This window comes from Nomascus leucogenys, chromosome 18 (genome assembly GCF_006542625.1).
Source record: "Nomascus leucogenys isolate Asia chromosome 18, Asia_NLE_v1, whole genome shotgun sequence".
Lineage (NCBI taxonomy): Eukaryota > Metazoa > Chordata > Mammalia > Primates > Hylobatidae > Nomascus > Nomascus leucogenys.
Genome location: NC_044398.1, coordinates 72,730,747 through 72,755,202, shown reverse-complemented (window position 1 = coordinate 72,755,202; position 24,456 = coordinate 72,730,747). Strand labels below are relative to the sequence as shown.

The window sequence follows — 24,456 nt, the reverse complement described above, 5'->3', positions numbered from 1 at the left end:
AGGTTGCGGTGAGCTGAGATCACGCCACTGCACTCCAGCCTGGGCAAAAAGAGCGAAACTCCATCTTAAAAAAAAAAAAAAGAAAGAAAAAAGAAAGAGAGATGCGGTCTTGTCATGTTGTGCAGAAGGCTGGCATCAAATTCCTCAGCTTAAGTGATCTTATAACCTCAGCCTCTGAAGTAGACAGGATTAAAGGCAAACACCACCATCTCTGACTCCAAATTTCTTAATTCAAGTATCTGTATCCTAATAATAACCTACTGTTGGCATACTTACAGAGAAATTGCCTTAATCTGTAATGTATTAAATGTTACAAAAATAATGACTACATATTTGACTATAGATTTTTGATATGCAGTAAGTTAGTTTGGAATTTTCAATAATAAAAAAGTTTAAAAAGATTGTGTTATTCTGAGCAGCCAAAAAAAAAAAACAAATAAAATACAATTAATTTTCTTCGTTTTTTTTTTTGAAATAGGGTCTCACTCTATTGTCTAGGCTGGAGTATAGTGGCACAATCTCGGCTCACTGCAGCCTCCAACCCCCAGGCTCAAGAGATCCTCCCACCTCAAACTCCTGAGTAGCTAGGATTACAGGCACACACCACCATGCTCGGCTAAGTTTTGTATTTTTTGTAAAGACGGGGCCTCACCATGTTGCTCAGGCTAGTCTCAAACTCCTGAGATCAAGTGATCCGCCTGCCTCAGCCTTCCAAGGTGTTAGGATTACAGGCGTGAGCCACCACACCTGGTCAAAATACAATTTTTTTTTTTTTTTTTTGAGACGGCGTTTCGCTCTTGTTGCCCAGGCTGAAGTGCAATGGCATCATCTCGGCTCACCACAACCTCTGCCTCCCAGGTTCAAGCGATTCTCCTGCCTCAGCCTCCCAAGTAGCTGGGATTACAGGCATGTGGCACCACGCCCGGCTAATTTTGTATTTTTAGTAGAGACAGGGTTTCTCCATGTTGGTCAGGCTGGTCTCAAACTCCCAACCTCAGGTAATCCGCCCACCTCAGCCTCCCAAAGTGCTGGGATTACAGGCCTGAGCCACCGCACCTGGCGACCAAAATACAATTATTAATTATTTTAAAAAGCCAGCTGAAATATGCAGTTCTTGCTAGTAATATACCATCATTATATAAACAACTTTCTTAGTTTTAAAAGTAAATTTAATTAATGTACTTAAGTATGTATTTCAAATAAATGGTCAATGGGTAAAGTAGAACAACTTGGTTTGTTTCTCTACAGCCAAATTATTTTGCCTAAAATTATAGTAGCCTATTTCCCCCCATAGAGAGACTAAATAATGAGACAGCTATATATTACATAAAAACAGCCAACTCTTATATTCACTTATTACAAGCTTGGCATTGCTATAACTGTTTATATATATAAGCTCAAGTATTCCTCACATCAACTCTAGGAAGTAGCTAAAGTTATCATCCCCATGTTATAGATGGAAAATGAGGAACAAAGACTAATCTGTCCACATCACACAGCTGTGAAGTAGCAGAGCCAATGTTCTAACCCTGGAAGTCTCCCTTCAGTGTGTAGTCTTATCTGCTATGCTATGCTCCCTCTAATAATTTGGTAAGAGTATAATTAAAAACAAGTAGAATCACAATGGCCATTCCAAATAATCCACAAGTTGTCTTTCAACAGTTACTTTAACAATATTGTTGCAGAAAAGCCAAAAGAGGGGGATGGGGGTGAGGTCAATTCAAATTTGGTCTGGGAGGTGTTTAAATGTGAGAAATCACCTCTTTTCTTAATCACTTAGAATACATATATTATAATTTAACATGGAGAATTTCAGGTACTGCCTAGTTACAAAATAAAAATCATTTAGTATCACTCCTCATCTAATAAATGAGGAAAATGAAGACCAAAGTATACTCAGGAGCTATAAAAGTAGCAGGGCAGCATATGCAAACCAAGGGGCTAGTCAAGGAGAGAATTCCAAATGGATCCTCAGTATAGTCGAGATCACATCTTCAACATAAAAATTATGGATTCCTTGTCTTTCAAGTCACTTACTATATATGTATTCAGAGCAAACAGAGCACACATTTACTGAACTTTGGATAATGGAGAAGCTCAATATAATACAGGAGAAAGGTTAAAACAGGCATACATACAGAAAAAAATCTGTAAAGACAATAATATCAAAATGACATGGCAATTTTCACTTGTTTTAATCACTCCCACACCACCAATCACTTTTTCCTCAAATAGTCAGAATTAAGTCCAACGTGTTAATTCCTTATTTCCTCTTACCTCCAGAGAAGAATTTATCACCAAAGCAAAAGCTGAAGCTGAGATCGTGTAAGACTGAGCTCCTTAATATACTTATATTGCCACTGTGTCAGTTTAATAAAGGCATAAATGCAATAAAAATTCATAAAAGCATTTTAGTAAGCAACATGTTTGATGTTACTTGTTAGCTTTGGAGCTAGGAGAATACTTTGAAATTAATAATAAATGTGGATTAATAGACTAGTGCAATAAACCAGCCTCAAGTATCCAGGGTCTCAACAAGCCACATGCACAGATTACGTTATTACAAATCCTTTAGAGCCTACATGATTCTTTGGTAACAGTGGCTTATATTCTCACCCTTTAGTAAACCCCTTGCTCTAAAAAAGAAACTAATAAACTACAAAATTAAAGCCAAAGAGTTCTGCCATATCCCAGATGTAATCAAGGTAAGATGAACGTATTAGGGAATGCCCTTAATCAATTATGACTTTTGTCCCTGAAACAACAAAAACAAAACAGAGACACAGACAGACACCAGGAGAACATCACGTGACAGCGGAACCATAGGTGGCAGGATTACGTATCTACAAACCAAGGAATGCGAAAGACTGCCTGCAATCACCAGACAGTAAGAGAAAGGCTTGGAACAGATTCTCCCCCTAGACCCTTCAGAAAGAGCAAGGCCCTGCAAACACTGATTTTTAATTATATAATTAATATAAGCATTATAAAGAAACTCTTGTTTTAAGCCACCAAGGTTGCGATATTTTGTTACAGCATCCCTAGGAAACTAATACAGTCCTTACTGATCTCCTTAAGCTCCTTCCTTTTCTCATCAATTTATAATTTAATACTTCAGTAATCTGGCAGATGATCCTTCCAATTTACAGACACAAAAATACGTTTTAAATTTTGGTTTTAAAATGTAAATCCCCATGCTCAATAGACAATCCTAACAGCATTTTCTCTCCTTACTCTTGCTCACTTCACTGCAGTACTTAACACTATATATTAGCCTGATTCATGCCAGCAGAGTTGCGACAGTGAATAAAATCACAGTCATGTACCACTTATCAACAGGGATATGTTCTGAGAAATGTGTCATTAGGCGATTTCACTGTTGTGCAAACGTCATAGACTGTGCTTAGGCAAATCTAGATGGTATCTTACTGGTTAATGTATGAGTCAATTTTCATACTGCTATAAAGAACTGCCTGAGACTGGGTAATTTATAAAGGAAAGAGGTTTAATTGAGTCACAGTTCAGCGTAGCTGGCGAGGCCTCAGGAACCTTACAATCAAGGCAGAAGGCGAAAGGGAAGCAAGGCATCTTCTCCACGGGGCGGCGGGAAGAAGAAGTGCCGAGCAAAGCGGGAGGAGGCCCTTATAAAATGATCAGATCTCGTGAGGACTCACTATCATGAGAACAGCATGGGGAAAACCATCCCCAGGATTCCCTTGACTCGGGAGACCAGGTAGAGATAACTAATCAGGGGGCAGTAATCCCTACAATCCCCTTGATCATGGGGTGATTTGGGTGGGGACACAAAGCCTAACCATTATCAGTTATTATGAAGTAAGACTTCATTATCTGTGCAAACTTTTACTCACTTAGATCCTAAAGTACACTTTGGATTCCTGCTACAGTTATTGTGATTACCTAAGTGCACTTCTTACAGCAAACCTCTTTGGGTAACCTCTTTCATTTCACTGGGAGGAAGTGAAATCATTTTTAGGATCTAAAGCAATGCCACAATTTTCAGACTATAATGCTACTTTGTTGTGATAGAAATTCAGCTCTCATATCTTAGAACATAGCTGAGAAACTAACACTAAAAATAAGGGTACTTTTTTTTTTAATCAATTTTATATTTATTTATTTATTTATTTTATTATACTTTAGGTTCCAGGGTACATGTGCACAACGTGCAGGTTTGTTACATATGTATACATGTGCTGTGTTGGTTTGCTGCACCCAAATAGGGGTACTTTTAACAGCTACACCTTCTCTCAAAGTCCATACATAAAGATATTTTAATATATTTCTACATACATTTATGTTTATATGTAAATACATACATTTAATACTATTTATATCTTTAATAGACAGGTATAATATATAAAGATAATATACAACTTAGAGACTGTTGGTTCATAATTACACAATCTCAACAAACGTAGTACTCTAATTTTGATAGCCAACTTAAATTAAAGCTACCAAATTATAAAGTGAAAACTTTGTCCCAACAGCAGACTAACAAAATGAAAGAATGAGAAGTATCAGATATCACATCACTGGATAATTTACAAGAGTTTTTAAACCCTTACTACCCAAAGTGAGTTCTCAAGATAGGCAACATCCCAATCAGTTCAGACCTTGTTAGAAACCCAGAATTGAATTTTAATAAGATGTCCAGTTGATCTTTTGCCTGTTGAAAGTGTATGCACCTTCAGATTTGAGACCTCTGGTCCACAGGTATGAAACCAACTGAAAACTGCTAAAATAGCCTGCCTAGAACTATATCAACTCTTCTCCTTCTTGCGAACCATCCACACCCAAAGTCCAATTTCATAAAATACAAATGAAAAATTCACAAATATATTCACTTAAAATGATCACAATACCTTGAGCACCTGAACTTGACCTTCTGTAGTAATTTCCTTTAAAAGTTCACAAAAGGACTGGCATAGACCTACTGCGTATGTCTGAAATTCAATTAAAAGTCAATATATGTAAGAATATATCTGTAATATCAAAAAGGCATAAAATTTCATTTGGGATTCATTATAATATACTTGAGAATTATACACGAATGGTCTAAGCATATCAAATTTCAATCAGAACACTTAGGAAAAGTTAAAGAAAAAAGATTATGCCAAATAAAAATATAGATTATTGATACATTGATTTTTATAGGAATATAAAAAAAATTTGTTGACATAGCACATTTTCTGCATTAAGAAAGGAACTGCATGCAGCACATCTGCCCTGCAATGGGAAATGCTCACAGTCAATGTTCTTCTGTCTTAAAATAACAGACCAATCTTGAAATTTTGAAAAGGCACCCCCTGATTTCAAATAATAATCAAAATAATAATTATATAATTTCATATAATGCAAAACTACTCCAACATACCTGTAAAAATTCTGTTGATGATAAAAAGATATAACCATTGATGATCTTAAAGCAAGTTCTAAGATTTTCTGAACTTAGTTCTGCCAAAACAATGTCAAACAAAAAACCAAATTAATTCACTGCTCAAAATTAGTTTAAATGAAGTGATTCATTGTTATTTAAAACTAATTTGCATATTCTAGAAACCTCTTCTGAGCACTATTGAGACTACTAGTATCTATAGATATCTAAAAACTGGCATCACTAGGACTTAAAGGGTACAGGCACCAATGATCATGCCACTGCACTCTAGGGTGGGCAAAAGAGTGAGACCCTGTCTCAATGAATGAATGAATGAATGAATGAATACTGGTATCAACCCAAAACTTAATGCTACCTCATTTGCTTTTCACTGGGTGAAACATTCAGAAAAAAGCCAAGCTCCCCATATATTTTCCTTTCAGAAAAAAAAACTACCTAACCATTTGACCCAACCTTTCATTTCAAAATAAATTTTTACTGCTAGCATGGCATACTACATGAAACTGAATCATTTTACCATCATATTTTGACATCTGCTTAAATGGGTTCACTCAGTGAACATTTACTGAGTGTTACTGCACTTGCACTAAATATGCAATATTACTTCTCAACAGAGTCCTGATCACACTCCAAAAAAATTATGTTTCGATATTTTCAATCTTTCAGCTTTTATCAGAAAAGGATATCGTTTTTAGCTATTCCTTTGCAAGTGCAGAGTAGAAACTATTTGTTAAAACTGAATATGATCAAAAGTTGACACTGCTATTTTACATGTTTCACCGCTTAAAATAATAATACAAAGGAATACAGGCTGTATGTGTAAAATTATACAGATTAAAATATGAACCCAAAATATCATCGATGCCTAAAACCTGCCATTCTTTGCTGCAAGTATTTTAGAAATTATATTCACTCAAAATAAGACAAATTGTTTTTTCTCAATTTCTGGCAAAAGATTAGCCCCTGTGTTCTTATCTATCATATCTTAATAAAAGAAAGAAGACATTCTATTCAGATGTGAATTTTCCATTTATTTTCACAAAAGAATGACAATCCTACCCTGTCTCAAAATGTCTTTGAAGGCATTAGTTCCTAAACTTTAGGATTTGACAGTTTTAAAAAATGAGGATGAGAAGGGGACAGGAAATGATAAACTCATTACTAGTTACTAATCTAAAAGACATAAAAAAACCAAAAGCTGTCATCTCAGTATCTTTTTACAACAGAAGATAAAAATCTCAGGATAAAGGGGGCCTTTATATTAGATAAAGCTATCATTATGAAAAATTCACATTATTCTTTTCTCCTCAAGGAGAAAGCCTGGACTTGTGCATACTTTTTTTGTGGACTAATAATGAACAGCAGACTGGCCATCGCCATGAAAAGTAGGGCCAAGGATCTATATTTAAGAGAGAACTGAGAATGGCTTCATTCCAGGCGTATCAGGGAATATAATTTTGAAATCATTGCCAAGTATAATTTTATCAAAATCAATGTTAAAAAAAAAACCAACATTTAAGAAGACTTGATATAAAAAGAAAAGAGCCCGTCTCTTCCTACAGATATTTAAAAACTATTCCTGGATCGTTCTATACAAATTAGGTCACTTCACACTGCTTTCCATGCCTCTGCTATGCCCAGGATGGCACTGACAAAATTTTCTTGGGCATGTTATCATCATCAAATAAATAAATAAATATTAATATTATACATAGCCCTAAAATTAAGAAACTTATCTGTTTTAAGGTACTGGACACTGTTCATTACATCCACAAGTTCCTAGTGAGACTCTAAAGAAAAATTTTCTAGTCCTAATACCAAGAAGTTATACTTCAATCATGAAATAGTTATGCATTTACTTTCAGATACTGAGTAATTTATGTCTATGGTTCGCAGTCAGGGGCAATTTTGTCCCCTACAGGACATTTGGGAATGTCTAGAAACATTTTTGTCATCACCATCATCAAGCAGGTAGAAGCTGAAAATACTATTAAACATCCTTCAATGCAAAGGAAAGTCCCTCACAACAAAGAATTACCTGACTCAAATGTCAACAGAGCCAAGACTAAAAATCCCTGATTTAAGTGACTAGGTTTTTCTTTTCACAGACTTCTACAGAGCTCCAAGGTAAACCTGTATATAACCTATCAAAGTATTTAGTTATGCACTGTGCATATATGATTCATATCTTTAGTGTGACTTTATTTTATAATCTACTCCTATTTGCTTTTATTTATAATTTTGCTCCTATATTTAATTTGTATTTTACATATATGTTCCTTTAAATTTCTGTAAGGAGGACAGGGAGTTAATTATTAAATTATGTTATAAAGAATATAGAGAAATCTACTTCATCCTTTCCAAATTTGATAGAAAGTTACCAGCTGAAAAATTTCACAGTTAAAGGAACATTAGTGTTGCATTCGCAATAACTAGGACAAGAGCCCGTCACACGTTGATCTTTTAAGTAATGAGAATACTAAGTAAATTAACACCATAACATAGATTTAAAGAAAAAAAGCCATTAGAACTAAATTAATATAATTACTTCCAGTTACAGCCTCTGGTTCTGCTTAAAATTTATCAGATTCTATTTACACATAGGGAAAAGGACATAAAATGAATCTTAGCCTTGAATATATTCATACTTAATTAACGCATCCTAAAAAACCATTAACTTAAACATCTTAAAGTGTTCTATAATGTTGGCTTTATATGTTTTAAAGCAGGAAACTTTCTGCCGGTGGCTTTCTTTCTTTCTTTTTTTTAAAGAGAAAGCATCTTGTTCTGTTGCCCAAGCTGAAATGCACAAGCAGACTAACAGCTCACTGCAGCCACTGCAGCCTTGATCCTCTAGCTTCAGCCTCCTGAGCAGCTAGAATCACAAGCACAGGCCACCAAGGCCGGCTAACTTTTATTTCTTGTAGGCATGGGGTCTTGCTATGTTGCCCAGGCTGGTCTCAAACTCCTGCCCTCAAGCAATCTACCTGATTACAGGCATGAGCCACTGCAACTAGCCCAGTGGCTTAATTTCTGCTTAGAAAAATATAATACCTATCATACTCATTAAATAGATAGTTTAAAAGTATTGTTCTAGTAAGAGAATTTAACTGATACAAAAACAGTATTCATTTTGGTTTATACTCTTAAAAGATTAAATATTCTGGGTGTATTTAAAAATAAATTTTTAAACTTTTATGAAAGAATGTACGGCCAGGTGTGGTGGCTCACGCCTGTAATCCCAACACTTTGGGAGGCTGAGGTGGGTGGATCACCTGAGGTCGGGAGTTCAAGACCAGCCTGACTAACATGAAGAAACCCCGTCTCTATTAAAAATACAAAAAAATTAGCCGGGGTGGTGGCACATGCCTGTAATCCCAGTTACTCGGGAGGCTGAGGCAGGAGAATCTCTTGAACCAGGGAGATGGAGGTTGCAGTGAGCCAAGATTGCACCACTGCACTCCAGCCTGGGCAACAAGAGTGAAACTCCATCTCCAAAAAAAAAAAAAAAAAAAAAAAAAAAAAAAAAAAAAAAAAAAAAAAAAAAAGAAAGAATATACATGCAAAAAGCTGTATGTCAAACTCAAACAAAAATAAAGGTAATACTGAGGTCAAGATGTACAAATAAACATGAACAAATGTAATTTGTAAATAGAATTTCTTCATTATTGATGTAAATACAGATACCACAATGCATAAAACAAATTATGTTTATCTTTTTTGTTTGAACAATAAAAGTAGAAAACAAATAATAGAATCCACATCACCTATATTCACTGAAACTTTATAAAATAGAAGTTTTTAAATCTTTAAAAATTACAAAAGTTTACATTGAATATCCATTATCAAAAGGTTGAAATTTCATTAGTTCTTGATTCAGTAAAGTAACAAATCCTGAAGAGCCATTCAATAGTAGGATAATTTTAAAATGGGAGTAATGTTAATAGTGGCAGTAATAGTACTAAATATACTAGTAAAACATTAGATAATGCTTACTATGTGCCAGGCATTATTCCAAACACAGAAAAGTCTTTATTGATTTGGTAAGAAATATGCATCAACTACAAAGATTTCTATCGTTAAAACTACACTACAGGCTGGGCATGGTGGCTCAAGCCTGTAATCCCAGCACGTTGGGATGCCGAGGCAGGTGGATCACATTAGGCCAGGAGTTTGAGAGCAGCCTGGGCAACATGGTGAAACCCCATCACTACTAAAAATACAAAAATTAGCTGGGCATGGTGGCACATGCCTGTAGTCCCAGCTACTCGGGAGGCTGAGGCACGAGAATTGCTTGAATCTGGGAGGCGGAGGTTGCACTGAGCTGAGATCGAGCCACTGAACTCCAGTCTGGGTGACAGAGCAAGACTGTCTCAAAACAAACAAACAAACTACCACCAACAACAAAAAAAACCACTACACTAGAGCACTTACCTAAAGCTACACTAAAAATAGTGTCATACAGTTATAGTAAAGTAAGTCATATGCTTTCTATCTAAATCTCTTCTTCTTGGTTACCAGTCCCTCTCCCATCACTCTTAGGGAACTGAACCTTGTGGAGACTAAGCATGCTGAATTTGAGGTGGAAAACAGAGTGAAATGAGACCAATGTGTGAAATCACACATAATGTGGAAGCAGCTGAATGTTGTTCATGACAAAGTTGGTAAAGGGGCTGGCTGAGGTGTCTAATCCTAGGTCAAATATAAATAAGTCTGTGGATTGCCTAAAGTAGCGTGGTATGTAGTCTCCAAGTTAGGTAGAACAGAACTAAAAAGGCCTTCACCAAAGAACCCTATTCTCTTTTTCTAGTAGATCAACACCTATTGCCACTGACTTCATCTTTGGTAAGTTTTTCCTTTTATGGGGACTCTAGATAACAAACAGCAAATGGCTCTTTATTGGAAAACAAATGGTTACCTTGACTGTTATTTGAAAAGAGTAACAAAAAATTTAGGAGAAAATGTGAAGAACTAATCACATTATCTAACCACCATGGTCATCCAACAAATAAGGTGAGAAAATGATTTTTTAATCAGTTACAATTGTTTTTAGTCCACATTTGCTGGTATTTTCAAAGAGTTAGTCTATTTTCCCAGTGTGTCATTCATTATACCTCAGGGACATTTTTTGCCTCTAATAATCCCAGCGCTTTGGGAGGCCAAGGCAGGCAGATCACGAGGTCAGGAGTTCGAGACCAGCCTGGCCAACACGGTGAAACCCCGTCTCTACTAAAATATAAAAATTAGCTGGGTGTGGTGGTGCACACCTGTAATCCTAGCTACTCAGGAGGCTGAGGCACAAGAATAGTTTGAACCTGGGAGGTGGAGGTTGCCACAAGCTGAGATCACGCCATTACACTTCAGCCAGTGCAACAAGAGTGAAACTCCATCTCCAAAAAAGAAAAAAATAGCCAGATGTGGTGGTGTGTGCCTGTAGCTCTAGCTACTCAGGAAGCTAGAGGAGTTGCTTCAGTCCAGCAGTTCGAAGCTGCAGTAAGCTGTGGTCATACCACTGCACTCCAGCCTGGGCAACAGAGCAAGACCTTGTCTCAAAACAAAACAAACAACACCAACAGACTTATTTGTCAATATCAGGGATTAAATAAAAATGGAAGGTATGTATGTTCTCATTTATAAATGGAAGCTAAACACTGAGTACTCATGGACATAATCATGGCAAAAATAGACACTGCAGACTACTAGAGGACAGAGGGAGGAACTCAAAGGTTGAAAAACTATTTGGTACTATGTTCACTAAATGGATGACAGAATCAACTGTACCCCAAACCTCAACATCATGCACTATATCCATGTAACAAACCTATACATATATCCCCTGAATCTAAACTCAAAGTTGAACTTATATATATAAAATTTGTTTCAATGCCTCCAAATTATGGTTACGTTAAAAAACATTAGTAAGTTTATGCTTTAACACATACCAAGAAGTGGTGACATATTCTGAAATATACGAAGCAACTCTGGTGTAATACATGGACTGTTTTCCAAAGTTACTAACCTAGGAAGGAAAAACAGATGATTAAACCACTTTCCATGCCCATTAAAGCCATTAACATATGACTTAAATATTTTAAAAGGTCTCACTTAAATGAAGAAAGGTAAGTGTATAATCAGTAAGTTATAAAAATTATCTAAGAAAGAATTAAACAAATGCCTCAAAATAAAAACCTGTCTGCAAATTATATAATATTTCTACATACATAGCAAAGGTAGTAAAGAAAGTAACTACAGTTGACCCTTGCACAACATGGCTTTACATTGAGTGGGTCCACTTACACCCAGACTTTTTCAAACAAATCCAAGGTTAAAAATACATACAGTATTCACAAGATGCAAAACCAAAGTACATGGAGGACTGACTTTTCACATACACATATACACAGGTTCTGCAGGGCTGACTGCGGGACTTTAGTATGCATGAATTTTGGTATATGTGGTAGTCCTGGAACCAATCCCCTGTTGATAGACACAACTGTATATACTAAAGTATCCATAATAATGAAATTATAACAATAAACCAAAACCATAACTATTACGGATTGGTCAAACAGTTAAAAAAGTTATTTTGTTGTTCTGATTTTCTTGATATGTTCCTCTGCCACATGTAATTGATGTGTTCTTCGATGGGAAACTAGGCTAATAAATTAGTAAAACTTATGCTAAATGCTTAATAAATATGAACTTAGTACAACAAAGGCCATTACAAGCCAATCTGACTGCATTAGCAGTTATGAAACAATCCATAATATAATACGTATACATGGAAGGTTTAGCGCAACAAAGGCCAATTACAAACTAATCTGACCACAATCCATGACATAATACACATCCATGGTGGGTTATCACAGAACTGTGTGGTTGGTCTATCTGTTCACATCCCCCAACCCTCAAAACAAGGATTGTTTTGACTGTCAAAACAGCAGCAAGGAAAGGAGGGGAAAGCCTATTCAAAATCTAATATTGGCTATAAAAACTAAAAACTAAGGAATAACCTGATGATGCTATCAAAACTGTAAAGAACCCCTGGCCCCCACCATGGGTCTATTTCCAGTTCTTTTTCTTAACTGTTCGAACATACAAAGAATAGATTGTTATATATCACAAAAATCATTCCAGTGCAATGAAAACAATTTTTAAATTGTTAAACATAGCACTGATATAAAATCAAAAAGAATCACAAAATGTAGATCATAGATCCAAATCATTAATAGAAGAAAAAATAAAATTAGATAAAATATTAGAAAAATGTTTATAATATGCATTAATAGTGGAATTCCCCACCAAGTAAAGTTTATCCTAGGAAATCAAGTTTCTTTTAAAAGAAAGGTTTTTTTCTTAAGAGAAAGATATGATCTTTTGAGTAAATGGCAAAAAGCAATCAAATTTGTTTTGTTTTTTAAATGATCATATTACATTTAATAAGATATAGCTGATACTGCTGCCTGCTTACCCGTATTAATTACTACCTCATCCAATTTTCTTACAAACAAAAAAAAACTATACAAGGTCTTTTGTTCAAATTCTGTTTAAAAATAATTTATTGTATTAAATGCTTATATTAAGATAGAAGAAAGGCTAAAAGTTGATGAGCTGATTTTCTTAGAATGGAGATCAAATGACAACAAGCCCATAAATCTAAAGCAAGCAGAATAAGATAATAAACATAAGAACAGATATTAATAAATAGGAAACAGATATACAACAAAGAGAACCAAACCAAAGGTTGTTTTTGAAAAGACTAGTAACTGACAAATCTCTAGTGAGATGGATCAAGAGGAAAATAAAAAGCCACAGTGGGAGATAAATCACATAATCAGTCTGAGAGTTTCACTCTATATTCGTGAGCCCAAACATCAACTGGTGTACTGGTTTTATCCCTAATAAATTCAAATTCCCATTCTCTAACTACTTTATATCTTCTCTCACCTACAGACCTCTCATATCTTGTGCACACTCCTAATCCAGCCCATTACACCCCACTAAAGACAATGCTTCATATTTTGTTGAGAAAATAGAAGCTACTGGATGGAACACCTCCCTATCTCATTCCACTACAAAATCTGGAAAACCACCTCTGCCTCCAGTTAAAATGGATGAAGTATCCCAGCTGCTACCAAAATTCAACCCCTCCACTTGAGCTCTGACTCTCACCCCTTTTTGCCTCCTTCACTTATCCCACTCTCTCAATCCGGCCTCACCCATTCCTCTAGATCTTCACATTTCCCACACTACCCAGCTGTTGCCCCATGTCTATGCTCCTCTTAATAGTAAAAGCTCTCAAACAAGTTATCAGTGTGCATAGTCTGTACGGACTTACCTTCACTTCATTCTTCAGTCTATTCTAATTCTAATTTCTGTTCTTACCACTCTGGTGAAAACCCTCCTATCATCTTCATGTGGCCAAATTCACATCTCTATACTAATCTTACCAGGAAAATCAGCAACATCTGACAAAGTTGACCACTCTCTACTCTTTTAGGAAACATTCTCCTCTCTTGGCTTGGTTTTCCTACTATATAAGTAAGTAGCTCTTCTCCGTCTTTGTAGATGGCTCCTCGTGTCCTCAAAATGTTACAAGTTCATTAGAACTCTGCCCGGGGCAGAATGTTCTCTATCTGTCCTTCTCTTCCTAGGCAATCTTTAATTATCCTCAGGCATTGAATGCCATATCCAAAGTGCCAATCACTTCAGCAAACATTATCTCATATTCACAACAACCATGTAAGGGTAGGAATTATTCTTCATTTTAAAGATAAGAAAACTGTGGTTCACCAAAGATGATTAACTTACTAAAATTACATATATAATGCAGTAGTATAACTGGGTTTGGCACTTACGTTTGCCTGATTTCAAATATAAACTCTAACCCATCAAGAAAAATTCATGAAGAAGGATGTACTCTCTTTAAAGAAACTCAACTATTAACAAATTAGGTAATCAAAAAAATTTTCTAATAATTTATTTTCATTAGCATGTAACTAAAGGCTAGGAAAAAACATTACCATTAACAGAGCAGTGCATTTTTATTATTACTTTTTAATGTAATCCCTTGAAAATATCTACACGTTTCATAACACATTAATATATTGTCAGTAATACTGTTAACTCTGAGTCTAATCTCTCTAATATTGGATTTTTTCTAACATTCAACATCATATAGTATCTACATGTTTACAAAAAATTATTTATATGCCAGGAATTAATATTTTATCTTACAATCTAGGGCAGAGGTTGGCAAACTACAGCTCATGAGCTAAATCCACCCACGTACTTATTTCTATAAATGATGTTTCATTGGCGCACAGCCATACCTACTTGTGTATTGTCTATGACTGTTCTGACACTGACAGCAGAGTCGAATAGTTGCATCAAAGACTGTATGACTTAGAAAGCCTAAAATATTTAATATCTGGTCCTGTCTAGTACAAGTTTGCCAACCTCTGATCTAAAGTAATCCATCCTTATACAAATATAAATGTTTGAATATAAAATATTTCAACAACAGGCTAACTTACAACCAAACCATATACATGCGATTTAAGTTCGAACAACAGCTTTCTGAGGAACGCAAACCACAAATTAGTAAGTATCTATCTAGTAAAGTTTTAAAGTCATTCACCTCATATTCTGATAAAGATCATTATTTATAATTTGCACCAAAGGTAATTTCTAAGAACCAAAACTGTTAAATTCTAGACATCTAACAAAAACAGTTCCAAAGGGAGGGAGAGAGGGATGAAGAGAAACAAATGTTCATTTCTTTTATGGTTGGTTTCTATGATTTGCTTTCTTTAACTGCACTATCAATTTACATAATGTGATTTTGAAACTTTTCATGTATTATTGAAAGATTGTCTCCGGAGAAAACTGTTGCCAACAGTAAAGTGAGCTTAATAAAGCAAAAGGATTTCCTAGCACAGTTGCTTACACACGGTGGGCAGTCAATAAGCCTTTGTAGCACTGAGCTGCCACAGAAGCAGGGGATTTTTTTTAACCTCTTAATAACGCATACTACTAATTTACTCAGTAGAACAGTAAGTTAAGACTGTAAGTCGCATTAGCCTTTGGAGCTGAGGTATAATATCTCAATACTTGGTTAAGTAGTAAGAGGACCTCAATATCCCCCAAACATCTCATTTAACAGACTGGAAATTTTAAGTCAGTAACTTTTTGGAAAAGTTACCATGACCCCATATTACATGACAAATTCCAAAACATGAAATGCAGCTGAATTCCTATTGAAACGTCCCCCTTTAACTTTGTCTACTATAATCCTACACTGAGTGACAGCTGCCAAAAAAAGGAGATATATGCCCCAGTCTGAAGAAACAAAGTTTACATTTTTTGTTTTTAAAGCCCTATTACATGACCTTAACTTTATTGGCATGAGAGTAGGGAAGGTCACGAATAAAATAAGATCCATGGTATTAAGTTTTTCCTCTTACCATAATTCTAAACCATCTTCCAGAAGATAAACATGTGGAGGCTGGGAAACATCTGTACTCAGTTGAATAACTGGGAGCAGGAAAGGGTACAGGTTCTTGCTGTCTGCTCCTAATCCCTATGGGAAGTATAAATAAAACTTATAATAAGACACTCTAATGTCCCATCCCCCACCAAAAAATTACCTATCATATAAAAAGCCCTAAAACCAATTAAAAAAATGAATCATATTTTTAGGAAGGTCCTAATCACAAGTAATAGTAAAACAAAGTTAGTTCTGTTTGTAATTGGAAAGGAAAAATTGAAAAATACTATTCGATTGCCTACTGGCAGTTAAAAAAATATATATGTCAAGGCTACATACATCTGTTCATTTTAAGAGATTGCACATATAAGAAATATCTATTTTCCTCTCCCTGTCACTACAGATGACATATTAACATTGGTATTTTAAATTCTATAGATGCTTTCACCTAAATAATTAATCTAAAATGAACCCACCCTAAATGTTCAACAGTAAAGTAACTGAATTATGGAACAGATTCAAGAATATTGAAAAGCCGTTTAAAAAGACTTTAGGGGCTGAACGCCATGGCTCATGCCTATCATCCTAACTCATTGGGAGGCCAAGGCAGGAGGACTGCTTGGGGCCAGGAGTTGGTGACCAGCCTGGGCAACATGGCAAGACTCTGTTCTTGAAAAACATTTAAAAGTTAGCCAAGCACGGTAGTGCCTGCTTGTAGTCCCAGCTACTCAGGAGACTGAGGCAGGAGGATCGCTGGAGCCCTAGAATTCAAGGCTGCAGTCAGTGAGCTATGATCCCACCACTGCACTCCAACCTACATGACAGAGCGAGAATCTGTCGACCTCCTCACCACACACACACACACACACACACACACACAAAGGATGGGAGGATTTGACACAGAATTTTAAATTTTCAAACAAATTCTTTTTAAAAGGTGCAGAAGTGTGTATAACAATTCCACATGTCAAATATTTTTTTTAAATATCTAGATATCTGTATATGGTATACACAAAAATGTTTCTGGAATCAAACAGAAAAAACTGTTAATGCTTCTTAGATATGGGAAAGGAAAAAGGATGATGTTGGGATGAGGGCAAAGGAGTTTTTGTTATCTTTTCAGCATATTTAAGAATTTTTGATAATATTTTTAATGAATTAAGAACACAAAGATGGAAGAAGAAAAGTTTTGATCTAAAATTCTAGTTTGCTGAATTACTGTCTTACGGAGGTTGATTCAATGTACTACACAGTAGGTATTTTGGAAGAAAACAAAAGGGGTCAAAAGTCAATCTGTAAAACATAATAATATCTATAATTTGAGGAACACAAAAAGGAAACCAAATAAATTACGAAATACCTCCTCACCTAAGAAGTAATTCAAACGTCAATATAATTCAAAGCAAATTACAATGCCACACAGTATGTATGTATTCCCCTTTTGATGACCCATACTACTAAGTTCAATTGTTGGGATTTTATCTGCAATTCTCCAGTGTACAATACATTATTTTTTAACTACAGTCACTGCACTGTATATTAAATCTCCAGAACTTATGTTAAATATAATTTTGGCCCTTTTAATAATGAAAAACAAGTTGGAAGACTTTATTAAGGAGTTTTCCAAAGGAAGAGAATTATGAAAATGCCATCATTTAACAGAGTAGTAAACATTGGGCCTTCAAACTCACTTCAATTTCACTCTCCATAGCTCAATCTTTCATGAAACAAAAAAGAAAGAATATTAAGAAAAAAAACAGTGAAGTTCATTTTGATTATCAAGTAGACTTAAAATTTCCTTGGAAAATTTATCTACCTACTTAAATGTGTATTCCAATATTCAAAATATGCTAGCATTAGCAAAACTAAAGTAAGCAATTGCTAAACACACTGCTTTCAAAGATTGTATAGAGAAATCCCACGTATCCTTCACCCAATTTCTCCTTACATCTTACGTAATTATAGTAGAATATTAATTCTACTATACTATGTAACACACTGTCTTAACACTTAAAGAGATTCAATACCTTATAATTCTCGTGGCTAAAGAATGTGTCCAATCCCTGATATGCAGCTTTAAGTAAATGTAAGCACCCTTTGGGCCCACAGTAACTACAAGACATTGCCTACAATACTCTGAAAGTTCAAAAATAAATTCATCAGTTATTAAAATAAGAAAACTACCAGGAATAATTAAAGGGGAGAATTAACATTCTACTATAATTACATAAGATGTAAGGAGAAATTGGGTGAAGGACACATGGGATTTTTCTATACAATCTTTGAAACGTCCTGTGAATCTATAATTTTTTCCACAAAAAAAAAGTTTAAAAAAAAAAATAGCAACCTCCAAATACTGACCATTCTCAGGGTAGTATCCTTGGCTCTCTTCTCATGTCCCATGAACACACTGATGCTATGCAAATCTATCATATCTGTAACAACTCTCTGAACTCCAGACAATCAACTAACTACAGCACATTATCAGCCAGAAGGTTATCTCAACCTCTAATACTGAACCAACTCACTGTCTTCCTAAAACACAGTTCTTCTTCCTGTATTTCCTAACTCAAGTGACATGAATCACTATCTACCTAGTGATAAATTATATCATGACTACCTCCTGGTTCTTCTTCAAAGAAGAAGAAATATCTCCTAAATATTTTTCAAATCTTTCCCCTTCTCTCCATAATTCAGGTTCTCATCTTTTTTCTGATTAACAGTCTCCTAATTAGTCTATTTGACCTTAGTTTTACCCACTTCCAAACTACTGTCCTCAGTGGTGCCCTGACTACTTTTCTAAAATAAAAATCGTTAACGTTTCTTCTTCCTCGGACCTTCAAGAGATGTTCGCTTAGCCTTCCTGACCAGTTCCCCCTACACAAGCTCTGTACTCTATGTTCCTGCTATACCAGATAATGCACAGTGTTAGAAATCACTATGTTAACATCTGGAGAAAGCTAACAGATGAACAGTTTCAGTACATGCATTTACTGCTGTTCTTTCCTAAAGCCAACTAAAAGGATACAAGGGGATGTTTTTTTTTAAAAGAACTAAAAACAGAAATACAAAGACAGCATAAGAAGAGATAAAAGTAATTCACTTTGGAAGCTGGGAAGAAAGACAAGTGCTAACTGATTTAGCCAACTAAGAAACCAAAACTAAAGTCCAGCAGGGGAGCAGGAAAAGACAAACTACCTGATTTACACTACAGAAAAAAGACTGAGGAACTAATGGCAACAGGTATTTTGAGAGGGGTGTGTGTGTGCATAAGTGCGTGTGCACATGCATGCCTGCATTTGGGGGACAGAGGATCGGAGGACAGTGAAAAGGAAGTATTAATAATAAGAGGACTTCTAGAAAATGTTTAGAAAGCAGTCTGATGCCAAGATCTCATCCAGATATATAAGCAGAGAAACAACTGGCCCTCCTCTGAACCAGAATAAAACCAGCTATTTATTTTCTGCTAAGATAAAACAGATGGTTTCAAGACAGGGAGATACCAGGTAATCAAGAACAGGGATATGACACAAAACAGGAAGATTACATCAGCACGTAACAGGTAGGAGACTGAGGGGTCCTTCACTGAGGAAAGACCTTAAAAAATTAACCCAAAAACATTCTCCTACAAAACCCAACCAGACCATCCTAAAAGAAAAACACACAATTATGGCCGGGAGCAGTGGCTCATGCCTGTCATCCCAGCACTTTGGGAGGTCAAGGCGGGCAGATCAGCTGAGGTCAAGAGTTTGAGACTAGCCTGGCCAACATGATGAAACACTGTCTCCACTAAATATACAAAAATCAGCCGGGCATGTTGGCGCATGCCTGTAGTCCCAGCTACTAGGGAGGCTGAGGCAGGAGGATCACTTGAACTCTGGAGGTAGAGGTTGCAGTGAGCCGAGATTGCACCACTGCACTCCAGCCTGAGCAACAGAGTGAGATCCTGTCTCAAAAAAAAAAACCACCACAATCAGCAAGCCTCCCCACCACACCACACACACACACACACACACACACAATCCTTCCACTCAGCTTTTTAGTGTCCACTCCTAAATTTATAGAGACAAAATGCTGATCTTGAAGTTGGGTGATGCTTCAGGATTCATCACACTCTTCTTCCTTTTTTGTGTACGCTTCAAATTTTTTCATAATAGAAAGTAAATAAGTAAATAACAGAAGGCAACCGAGGATCAACAGATATGACTAAAATGTTTGCTATGAAAAACAGAAGACAAAACAACTAACTAAATAGAAAACAGCAACTTAAAAGAAACAGAGATCAGGCAGAGATGAAAGCTTGGAAAAATATATCATTAATATCTTTGGTAATTAAAACACTGCATTAAAGAAAACACTTGCATTCATAAAACAAAAACAAAATGTTGTACAAAAGAATTATTCAGGAAAACACAAAAGAACCCATAGGCATTAAAACATGTCACCAGAAAAGAAAAACTCAATAAAAAGGCTGAAAGATAAAATTAAGAAAATTCCCTAGAAAGTAGAAGGACAAAGAGAAAAAAAGGCAGGAAGGAAACAAAGAAAATCAGATGACTGGTTCAGAATATCTATCATGTAAGTAACAAAAAGTTCAGAAAGTAAGAAAAGAAAAATACGAAGAGGAAGAAATAAAATACAATGGAGTCATCTAGCATTCAAGAACATGAGTTTCCAGCTTGAAATGTCCACCAAGTGTCCAGAACAGTGAGATGAAAAGACACTCATATCATGAAACTGAAAATAGGAACACAGAGATGATCATACAAGTTGCCAGAAAAGGGAAGGAGGGGTAATACACTCAAGAATCAAGAATTAGAATGGCTCCAGGGTCCCCAGAGCAATTTTGGAAGTCTTATGACAAAGAAAAAAAAAGTCTCCAAAATTTTGAGGGAGAAACCTAGACTTTTATACCAGCCAAACTACTAATCAATTTGAAACTAGAATGAAGACATTTTCGCACATGCAGTATCTCAAAATAAAAAATTTACCTCCTATGTATTTTTGCAAAATGCTACTGCCATTCATGGCTGCCATCAGAAAAAGAATTTGAAACAAGAAAAGATATGACATGATGCACAGAAAACAAACATCCCACAGAAAGGATAAGCAGTGAAAGAAAATCCAGTTACAACAGCTGTGCAAAAGCCTAAGTAAAACCAGTCCAAACTAGAGCACATAAGAATCTGTCGTATCTCCCATCTCACACCAGTTAGAATGGTGATTATTAAAGTCAAGAAATAACAGGTGCTGGAGAGGATGTGGAGAAATAGGAACACTTTTACACTGTTGGTGGGACTGTAAACTAGTTCAACCATTGTAGAAGACAGTGTGGCGATTCCTCAAGGATCTAGAACTAGAAATACCATTTGGCCCAGCCATCCCATTACTGGGTATATACCCAAAGGATTATAAATCATGCTGCTATAAAGACACACTCACATGTATGTTTATTGTGGCACTATTCACAATAGCAAAGACTTGGAACCAACCCAAATGTCCATCAATGATAGACTGGATTAAGAAAAGGTGGCACATATACACTATGTAATACTATGCAGCCATCCTTTGTAGGGACATGGATGAAGCTGGAAACCATCATTCTCAGCAAACTATCGCAAGGACAGAAAACCAAACACCACATGTTCTCACTCATAGGTGGGAAATGAACAATGAGAACACTTGGACACAGGGTGGGGAACATCACACACCGGGACCTGTCATGGGGTGGGGGGAGTGGGGAAGGATAGCATTAGGAGATATACCTAATGTAAATGATGAGTTAATGGGTGCAGCACACCAACATGGCACATGTATACATATGTAACAAATCTGCACGTTGTACACATGTACCCTAGAACTTAAAGTGTAAAAAAAAAAAACAAAGAATCTGTCGTATCTCTTCAAGATGATGAAAGTAACAAAACATCACTGAGGAAATGTGTAGATAACAAGTGAAAAGAATAGGTTCAACTGCATAGACAACTAAGTGTACTAAGCAGAAATCTATGATGATCACTTAGGTTCTTGGCCACTACTGTACACACACCATTCCCTAGTTATTCAAACACTAATCTAGGTACTACTGTGAAGAAATAATTTACAGATGTAATTAAAGTCCCAAATCAACTGACCTTAGATAGGAAGATTAACCAGGTGGGCCTGACCTACTCTTAAAGAGCCCTTTAAAAGAGAGTATTTTCTAGCTAGTGGCATAAGGGGAGGTCACAGATTAAAACCCTCAAGGGATCTGACATTTGAGAATTTCCCCACTACTGACTTTGAACATGAAAGGGGCTATGTGTCAAAGAATGTGGCTGGACTTGGGAACAAGAGGGGACCCTAGATGACGGCTAGCAAGTAAACTGGGACCTTAGTCCTACAAATCAACTAACTAAATTCTGCCAATGAGCTGAATGAGTATGGAAACGGATTCTTCCCCAAAGCCTCCAGCGAAGAACTTATTCTGGCAGTCACCTCAATTTCAGTCCATTAAACTCTAATCAGAGAATTCAGACATGGCATGCCCAGGTTTCTGACTTACAGAACTATGAGCTAATAAATGCATATTGTTTTAAGCCACCAAGTTTATGGTACTTTCTCAGTATATTAAGCAAATAAAATTATTAATACAAGGGTGGAGGTTGGAAACACTATGTATAAGAAATAAAATTAATCATGACATAATGATATATGCCTTCAATAGTCTTTATACAATCAAGTATACTGGGAGGATGGTGGAATAGGAAGGACACGGGTACAAAAGAATTACATTTTCATCTTCTATGCAGGGAAGTCAAGAAGTAATGCCTACAATGGTTAAATCAGTAATAAACAATATGTTAGAGTGAGAAAGACTGAGAAACCTATGATCTGGCTGTAAGAGTTGACAGTGAATTCCTCCACCAAAAAGGAAATGAGGAGGAGGAGCAGGGTACTGATACTTTTCATCTGAAAAATCTTTAAGAACTAACTCCTTTATCTATCAACATTAAAACTGATCAATATATAAACCTTAAAAAAAATAAAATGTACTGCATTCCCTAATGCTTAGGTAGTTTTACACATGCCGGTTCATATGTCTAAAACACCTTTACCACTCTCATTGCTAAACCACCATCTAAATAACACTTCTTGTGTTATTTAACAACACTATTTAACAACACCAAAATTTGAGTAACACCTCTGTTAGGAGGCCTTCCCTAATGTGCCCCACCTCACCCACCATGTGACACAGGGAATTGGCCATGTACCCCCAACAGCAGTATGTTCTTAATTGCTAAAAGGGCAATTAACACACTTATTCAGTATTTCCCTAGACGGTCACCTACACAAAGATCCCATTTTATTCATTTCTGTTCTGTAGCCCAGTGCCTATTACCCTGTATTGCACATTGCAGGTTCTCAATAAACATTAAGTGTATGAATGAATACCTACTTCCTCTAAGTTCAACTATGCAGACTAGAAAGTTTATTTTCACCCAGTGACCACCCTCTTCAAAGATTACCATAATCTGGATTTCCAGGTTTAAAAAAACAAAAACAAAAACAAACAGAAACTTACACTAATATCTGTTATGTGTCAAAAGCCAGAAGATAGCAGTATTTTGCAAGAAAGGAAATTTACCAGTAAACTTTTTTTATTATTTTTGAGACACTCTGTTACCCAGGCCAGAGTGCAGTGGCGTGATCTCGGCTCACTGCAACCTCCGCCTCCCGGGTTCAAGCAATTCTCCTACCTCGCCCTCCCAAATAGCTGGGACTACAAGTGTGCACCACCACACCCAATTAATTTGGGGGCTTTTTTTTTTTTTTTTGAGACGGAGTCTCGCTATGTCACCCAGGCTGGAGTACAGTGGCACGATCTCAGCTCACTGCAGCCTCCACCTCTTGGGTTCAAGCGATTCTCCTGCCTCAGCCTCCAGAGTAGCTGGGACTACAGGCATGTGCCACCACACCTGGTTAAGTTTTGTACTTTTACTAGAGATGGGGTTTCACCATGTTGGCCAGGATGGTCTCAATCTCCTGACCTTGTGACCCACCCGCCTCGGCCTCCCAAAGTGCTAGGATTACAGGCGTGAGTCACTGCGCCTGGCCAAATTTTTTTTTTTTTTTTTTTAGTAGGCACAGGGTTTCACCATGCTGGCCAGGCTGGTCTCGAACTCCTGACCTCAACTGATCGCCCACTTCAGCCTCCCAAAATGCTGGGATTACAGGTGTGAGCCACAGTGCCTGGCCAACCAATAAACTTTAGTATAATCTTCCCAAACGGCTGAAAAATGTATTTTAAGCAACAGTCTCAATTTTGGTATTATGTTATATGCTTTCTCCAAGAAGGGTAGAATACTACTTGGTTGAACCTTGCACTCTTCGCCTGTACAAATACACAGGGTACTTAAATGTCACGATTAAAGAAAAAAGGCCTAACATTCCACAAGAGTTACTCTGACTTCCTGAGACTACTTGAAGTAACACCGCCTGAGGAGACATAAAAGCTGGTGTTTTGTCACACGTCTCTCACAAAACTCCCAAGTTGAGGTTAAAAATACAT

At 36.3% G+C, this 24,456-nt stretch overlaps 1 protein-coding gene across 2 annotated transcripts in view; it reads right to left on the bottom strand.

Moving 5' to 3' along the window:
• Positions 1–24,456, bottom strand: part of IPO11 (importin 11) — a 217,835-nt gene that overhangs the window by 80,217 nt on the left and 113,162 nt on the right. For both annotated transcript variants that reach the window (XM_003265977.4, XM_030799092.1), the window contains exons 21-24: positions 15,883–15,998; positions 11,359–11,435; positions 5,396–5,475; positions 4,884–4,964 (exon numbers count right to left, since the gene is read on the bottom strand). In XM_003265977.4, coding sequence (XP_003266025.1) covers positions 4,884–4,964; positions 5,396–5,475; positions 11,359–11,435; positions 15,883–15,998 — 354 coding nt within the window. The remainder of the gene's footprint in view (positions 1–4,883; positions 4,965–5,395; positions 5,476–11,358; positions 11,436–15,882; positions 15,999–24,456) is intronic.